This window comes from Pavona decussata, unplaced genomic scaffold (genome assembly GCF_977016875.1).
Source record: "Pavona decussata unplaced genomic scaffold, jaPavDecu1.1 SCAFFOLD_353, whole genome shotgun sequence".
Classification (NCBI taxonomy): domain Eukaryota; kingdom Metazoa; phylum Cnidaria; class Anthozoa; order Scleractinia; family Agariciidae; genus Pavona; species Pavona decussata.
The window spans coordinates 714508-722911 of record NW_028145734.1 but is presented as its reverse complement, the minus strand read 5'-3'; the positions used below and the strand labels follow the sequence as shown (position 1 = coordinate 722911).

At 41.6% G+C, this 8404-nt stretch overlaps 1 protein-coding gene across 1 annotated transcript; it reads right to left on the bottom strand.

Annotated features, from left to right (window-relative positions):
* Nucleotides 1-3460: 3460 nt before the first annotated feature.
* LOC146453055 (uncharacterized) lies at nt 3461-8404 on the bottom strand. Its single transcript, XM_085097096.1, has one exon. The coding sequence runs from the start codon at nt 8402-8404 to the stop codon at nt 3461-3463; it is 4944 nt and encodes a 1647-aa protein (XP_084953222.1).

Genomic DNA, 8404 nt, shown 5'->3' with positions numbered 1-8404 from the left:
AACAACCAAACTACAATTGTTATGTAGATTGACTACCCCAAGTCCAAGGTTTATTTTTCAGCAAACCAATAAGTGACTGAGACTTCTATTTTTAATACCATCAGTGTAGGAAGGAAGTCGACCATGGAAAAAATAAAAGAATACAAGAACATAACGACAACTTTGTGTAGTTATATTTTGGTGTTTCTCAGCTTGAAGAACTTCGGACGAGTTCACATGCATGTGCTTTTTAGTAAACTGAAATATAACTGCAAGGCTGATTTGAATGCGTTGAAAACTAAACACGACACCGACGAAAGTGAGCCCAAACTGAGAGTCAACAAATGCCTATACTGTCATTTGCAAATGATGCTGTGCTTGCCTGATTTATTCCATTATACGCTTCGCAGATTTTTAATCTACTCGAGATCATACCGGCAATTTTTTTCTGTAAACGTCAGGACAGGGCAGATACATATCTGACTCACTCGCTATTCAGGGTTATTTATATTTCTTATTTATCTATTTCATTACATGTATTATTCGAGATCTTTTCGGAAATTACTTTCCGAAAACGTCATGACCCGGGGCAGATTACACATCTGACACAGAAGACAGAAGACAATATTATTGTTGAAGACAAAAAGACAGACAGACAAAAAGCTTTTTTAATTGAACACGGAAACTGACAATCAAACCTTTAATTTTTCTATGAAGTGGATTTCCAGTAACGTTTAGGCATCAGTTCGACAAATTCTTTGTTCAGCGCAGGTAATGTTTTGCCTTTTCCTCTCCGCATTGCGAAACACAATCTGGCCAGTCAATACCAAAATTTCTTCGCCGCCAGCTGTTCATTTTCCATCATTTAAACTGTTGAGTACTTCTTAGAACTTATCCTTTCGATTCACTGCTTCAAAAGGGTTAATTGTCTTTCGGTGACAGCACATTTTCAAGAATCTAAAACATTATAACAATATGGCCGCTAGTAGCGTTAGGTGCACCGAATTATACCCAGTAAATGAGCAGCCATGAACATAAAGTGAGCAGCCAGAATAAATTTAAAAAATGCGCGGGAAATTTTATAGAATGTTTTTTTAGAATGAGTGGGTGTGTGGATTAGGTGGATTAGGTGCCTATGGATTAGGTGGATTAGGTGCCTAGTCAATGGCGTCACAGCATACTAATTTGGATTGATTAGGTTTACTAATGAGCGTCACTCTAGCACAATGAAAACAATAGGCCAGCCCAAACTTGCCCAGTCCATATACCCCACCCGGATTGGATAGTCAAGACTCTATTGTTAGAGTTAATAAAAACAGCGCAAAATTTGGAAGCGTTATCATTCAACTAGAGTAAAGATTATTTTATCGCTGCTATATTTCGCAAGGATGGTTCCAAACGTTCATGTCGAATCGACCCCTAAACCTCTCCTGACAGAGCATAAAGCGAGTTCCTTACCAGGTCAGTTCTGCCCGTTTCATCCCCGCTCAACGTTGGAATTGGTAGAAAAAGTGCAAGGATTTAGGTATGTTTACTGTCCCGAGAAAATGTGCTTCATGCTTGCCCCTGCTTCAGAATGGAAAGAGGACATAGAGCGTATCGCGCATCATACACACTCTGATGTGAAAAAATATGCAGTTCAGTTGGTCTGTGATTGTTCTAACAAGCTAGCATTGAGAAAAAGTAAACAAGATCGCATGTTCCTGACGTGCCACAAAAAAGAGTGTAACTTTTTCATGTGGATAGACCAGCCAATATCGCATGCTATCAAGGAGGGGCTCTCATATTCACCTCAGCCACGGTTCACAAGATTCCATCCTTATAGAGAGATAAAGGAGATGCTTGAAAATCATCGCCAAGAGGTTAAACAGAAAGGACTTATTCAGCGCCAGCGCCATGCACGCAAATATGACGAAGGATTTTTAATGTGTGACAACGGATTCAACAGTCTAGGAAGTCTTAAAATATTTCACGGTCTTAGATACAGATAATGGATGGATGAAGTATGGGAATCTTACAAGTTTTATGTCCAAAAAATGAAAGAAGACTCTCGAGACGACCCAGATCCTACACTTTGTTTAGAGAAAGACGATTTGCTGCGTCAGGCGTATTTCAAGTACGCAAGTGATGACGGCCATCATCCCGATAGTTTCCGAGTGTTGAAAGTTTTGTATGAAAGACATATTGAAGGCAAACACGTACCTTTTGAAGGTTTATGTCATCAGCCCCGAAGAACTTGAAGAGATAGAAAGAGATAAACAGTTATCTTCTTATTCTAGAGCTTTTGCACAAGATGTACGCAGATCAAAATGTATTGCTATGCTTAACAATATAAGGAACCAAGATCTTCCTGTTTGTTCTAATTAGATATATTGCATTACCGTCTGTGTGGAAATAGAGCTGTCTTGAGATCCTTTGAAAGATTTTTAAAGTTTTTGAGTGAAATAAAGTTTTATTCATCTTTACACCGCGTCAGTCACTAATTATGTTTAACAAATGTTTGACTCGAGCTCTAAAATTTGCATGTGAATTATCTCGTGTGTATTTTGTTTGAGAAACAATAAGTTATATCCAATTAACACCTACTCTGATTGGGTAGTCGCAGAGTCAGTGTCTATAACAATACCCGAACCGGCTACACGCAAGCTATTTTATGCGAAATCTTCGTCCACTTCGATTCTCAGACCGTCAGTTCCCTAACAACATGGCTAGCAAGTTTACCGTTGGAACCCCAAACACCCTCGGAAAAGTGTAGAATAGTGATATTAAAATAGAATATCGGAAACTATTAGCGACCTGTTTCAAAACCCTGAACGGAACAAGGGAATTATCACAGAGAGCTTATAAGACAATTAAAAATTAGCGACGCGCGACACCCACGCGTGTGTCTGAGAAAAATAAAGACACATGACTAGAAATGGCCCGTTTGTCTCCTTTTGTCCCTTTTGGCGTGGTTTTGGCCTTTCAGACCTGGTTATGGCCTTTCTGGTCTTCTTTTATTTATGAAGGAGAACGCTTAGTAACCCGCCTTCATCAATTTTCTATAAAACAGACGCGTTACTTTCTGAAGTTTAGTTTCCTGTCAGAACGCGTGCGGTTCAAACCAAAGATGACGAGCACAAACTATACCTTATACCTGCAACAAGGTGCTGTGTTGTATTTGACCAAACTCTTTAATACTTGATAAATTCGAAGACTACATGATAACATTCCTTGAGAAAGAATTCCGCTATTTCCGACGTACAAGATAAATTCCGCTACATTTAGAAGTATAATGTTCCAGAGTTCCTTCGAGAGTCACGCTCAAAACAAGAATCTATCCGAGAAATCTGATACAAATGATCACGTGCAAATTTGACTAGTTCCAGTCCCTACTCGTTTCCAACACACTCCCCCCTGATTGACGGAGTCAATCATAAGGCGAAACTGTAAAGATAACTCTTTAAACTCAGTCCAATGTTCAAAGTTTTAGATCTGAAAGTTAGGATGCAGTAACCACAATTGGAATATCTTCATCTCTGACTACACAAATGTTCCTTGCTCTGTCACACTGGACAGCTCCCATCTCCGCTGCTCCTTCATCAAACACATTAACTTCAAGAGGATAGAGCTTCTGAATTGGACGCTTGATGCGAATCCTGCGCAGAGATTTGTCTACTGTAGCCACTTCGGCGGAGCGAACAACGTTGTCTCTTCCTCGCAACAGCTTCTCTACTTTCCCCATTCTCCACTGCTGTCTAGGTGTTTTGTCTGCATATATGTGCACAAGGTCACCAATTTGAATGGTTCTTCTCGGTTCTTCCTTAAGTTTCTGATACTCTCTGATGCCAGTCAGGTATTCTTTCCTCCAACGATTTCTGAAGTGGGCGAGGAGACTCTCCAAATATCGTCCCCGTCGGGCTAGAGTGCTCAGAGGTACACTGGTAGCAGAAGGTTGCTCCAAGAGACGTCGACCAATTACGAGATGAGAAGGTGTTAGTGGAGCTTCTGACAACTCATTGTAAACATAGGTTAACGGCCTGGAATTTAACACTCCTTCAGTTTCAATCAGGGCTGATTCCAGTTCTTCATAACTAAGCTTTGCATTTCCCAGTACTTTCTTCAGACACCTTTTCACAAGTTTGACGCAGATTTCGAAAAAACCGCCCCACCAGCTTGCAGTGGGCACATTGAAATTCCAGTCAATGTTCTTGTTAAGAACGAACTTCTGAACTTCTGAATCTTTGAAAGTTTTCCCGTTATCTGAGATGAACAGGTTGGGTATCCCTCGTCTTCCAAAGAAACGTTTAAGCACTCTTAGAAATGACTTGGCGGTCAAATCGGGTGTGAGTTCAAGGTGCACAGCTCTGGTACTTGCACATGTAAATAGAGCAATGTAACACTTGAACATGTCTCCCTTGGACTGGTAGATATTCTTAACATAAAGGGGGCCAGCAAAGTCTACACCAACTTTGGAGAAGGCCAGATCATCTGAGACTCGAAATGAAGGTAATGGAGGAGGAGGTGGGCTACTGAAAGCTCTCCCTTGTATCTTCTTACATGTAATGCACTTAGAGAGTACATCCTTGACAGCTTGTCGTCCTTTGATTATCCAGAACTGTGACCGAGTTTCAGTGAGAGTTTCTCCAACCCCATTGTGTTTCACGTTTTCATGACTTTGTGCAATTACTAATCTTGTGAAGTGCTGCTTTCTCGGTAACAGGATTGGAAACTTGGCTGAGTATGGAAGTGAAGAATTCTGAATCCTTCCCTTGCATCGCAATACTCCATCTTCATCTTTAAAGACTCCTAACTGTTCCCAAGTCGAACTTGATCTCTCCCTTTCATCAAGTTTCCCTTGAACGTCTTTGTGCCAGAGAATTTTTGCAGCATTCATTTCCTGTGAACTAACATTTGAATGCATTTCTGGAACTCTTTTAATCCGTCTGATGAACTTCAATACAAGGGCGGTTACTCTGATAAGCTTGCTGAGACTGCTAAATCTCTCTGGTTGGATAACTTCAGAGATGTTTTCAGGGGCTTGGACCAATACGGTCATTACTTGTGAGATTCCATCTGCATCTTCTTTCTTCAATTTCTTTGTAGTTTCTTCTGAGAGGGTGCCTTCACCAACAGGACAATTAGGTGGGCTTGGCCATTGATCCTTCTCCTTCTCTAGAAATGGTGCTCCTTTCCACCATAGATCATTGGATACAAGATCGGAACTCTTAGTTCCTCGCGAGGCAATGTCACTTGGGTTAAGTTCAGAAGGGCAATATCCCCAATGTTCTTTACTCCAGAGACTTCGAATCTTTGTTACTCGATTCTGCACAAACTGCTTGAATTGTTTTGACTCTCCATTAATCCACCACCATACAATCTGAGAATCAATCCAATTGAACACAGAATCAACCTTGACGGTACAAGCCAATGCCTTGTACACAGCTGTCATCAGGTTTGCTAGAGTCAATGCTGCCATCAATTCCAATCTAGGAATTGTCTCTCCCTTCAAGGGTGCCACCCTAGTTTTAGAGGCTAACAGCTGCGAATAGCTGACATTAGAGGTTGTCACCCGAATGTAGATGTTTGCACCATAAGCAATCTTACTCGCGTCTGCAAAACCGTGTAGTTGAATAGACTTGACATCTTCTGCTTCTATCCCAGCCAGGACACAGCGAGGTACACTGATCACTGAAACTCTCAACATGTCTTCTGCTACTTCTTTCCACTTTAAACAGAGTTCTTCTGGCAGGGCCTCATCCCAGCCAATCTTGAGCGGACATATCTCTTGAAACATACACTTCAAGGGCAACATAACTGGTGACAGCAAGCCTAATGGATCATAAAATCGAGCAGTGATGCTCAACAGTTTCCGCTTTGTCAGTGTTCCATCCAATGCTTGTGTAGCAAAGGTTGCGAGATCAAACTTGAAGCTGTCTTCTATCCTATCCCATGGAACTCCCATCACTTTGATGAGGTCTTCTTCGAGAACACTAGACTTTGTCAAAGAAGGACTGGTTTCCGAAGGTGGCTGAGTTGATGATGACAGATTAGTTTCCTCCTTCTCAATCAACTGATTTAGCTCTTCGCTGTTCGATGCCCATTTTCGCATGTTGAAACCTCCTTCTCTGAATCGCAACTTCAATTTTCCGTAAAGTTCGAAGCAGTTCTTTACCGAATCCTTTCCAGATGCAAAGTCATCCACATACAAAGCTCTGACAACAGTGTTCACAAAGTCTGGATCAATGTTCTCATACTTGCTTAAGTGATTTCTCAGGGTTACATTCAAAATGAACGGTGAACAGACAAGGCCAAACACAAGCCGTGTGAATCTAAGGATGATGACTTCCGGATTCGAGGAACTGATGTCATTTATCCACAAGAACCTTAACAAATTCCTCTGTTCAGGATCCACTTCAACATTTAAAAATGCTTTCTCCAAGTCACCAATCAGTGCAACTCTGTGGAGACGAAATCGTAGGAGAATGTCAAAGATCAATGGTGTTAAGGCTGGACCAGGGAGCAGACAGTCATTCAGACTTGGTTCATTCTGAGATTTAGCACTAGCATCATACACTACTCGTAGTTTGGTAGTGGTTCTGTCTTCCTTCACGACTTCCTTATGAGGAATGTAATGCACAGTTCCTGGTATTACTTCTTGATCACGACTCTTGTCAACTAATTCTATAACACCAGAGTTCAGTTGGTCCTTAATGACGTCATCATACTGTTGTAGAATGTCAGGCTTGGACTTCAATCTTGCTAATGAGGAGCTGAGGCGTTTCTGTGCTACCAAGTAGTTGTCTGGAATTTTAGGATGTTCTTCCTTAACGGGAAGAGAAACTTCATAACGGCTACCATTGAACTTTACTTTGGCAAGATAATCTTCATAGAATTCTTCTTCTCTATTCTTCACTCCCAGAGTATCATAGTCCCAGAATTTGTTCAGTTCTTCTTTCAGAGAGACATCAACTGACTTTAAGTCTTCTTCAACTACTTGACACTCTGTCTTCATAACATGCGACATGTTAACACTTGATGAGCTCTGCAATGCACCTGCTATGTTAATAGGACCACTCAAAACATAACCCAGCCTTGTACGAACCGCTACAGGTCCATGCGACTCCCCCCGTACCACATGGTTCTGGACAATGGACCAGTAATAATCAGCACCAATCATAATATCTACTTCAAGATCTTCATCGCCACGGGAATAGTCAGCAAGAGGTAAGCCTTGTAGATGAGGGTAACTTTGCTGTGCAATCTCAATGGTCTGGTTGGCTATGGGTCCACAAATCAGTTCAACTTCATTAGCATTGACAAACACTTTCAACTGATCTTGGCATTCCAGTGCAAATTGAACAATGTCACATTTCTTCAACGAGGCTTCATTGTTTCCAAACGTTTTAATCAGAACAGTTTCACTTCCAAATGAGGGCAGGCCTAACTTGCTCCTCAACCGTGTACTTATGTAAGACCTTTGAGAACATGAATCAAATAAAACCCTCACATGGCAAGAATTTCCTCCATTAGGATTTCCAACCCTGGCTCTGGCAGTTTGCAGCAAAACAGAATTATTCTTAACATCTTGGGTGAAATACAAATTTGTACTCACAGTTTGTTCCTGATTGGTTCTTCTTGCTCGCGTGAATTGTGGTGAAGAGTTTTGCACGCCGCATAGCGATACATGATGTTTCCCGCCACAACGATAACATCTCGCTTGGCAATCTCGGCTCACATGACCACTCCTCAAACAACCAAAACATCGCCCCTTTTGGCGGAGAATTCTTTTCTTCGCTTCTGGCTCCGTAACAACAGCGCATCTTGCCGAAGGGTGCGGTCCACTGCAGAAAGTACACCACATTTCCTTATTTTGTTGAGGTCTGTCGTTGTATGAAACAAGTGTCGACGACGTGGGGGGTCTCTTGTTTTGACCGAACCGTAATCCATATCCAAACTCTCGTTTTTCTCTCATTTTCGACTGATCTGTCACTGGACCCAGAGCACACCTTTCTCGTATCTGTAACTCCTCTGCAAACGACTTTATTAATGTGTCGAGGTCCCACTCGTCGCTCATACCACGACTCAAAATCAAACGCAACTCTTGAGGAATTTTCGCCATGATCACTGGGGTTAGGAATGTTCCGTACGCGTCAATGGAAATTCCAATTCCTTGCAAACTTCGAACAGCCGACTCTGTTTTGTCCAACAATTGCCGCAGTTGTTTAAGATCACCAGTATCACTCACTTTTGGTAGCTGCATTAACATCTCGATGTGTTTAGATATGAGAACTTGTTTGCTTCCGAAGCGCTTGTTTAGGAGATCGACCGCATGGTTGTAATTTGAGCTTGTAAGAGGTAAACCAGAAATGGTTTCGGCTGCAGCGCCCTCCAATAATGATTTCAAATACTGAAATTTGTCGACTTCATTCAGATCCTCACTCAT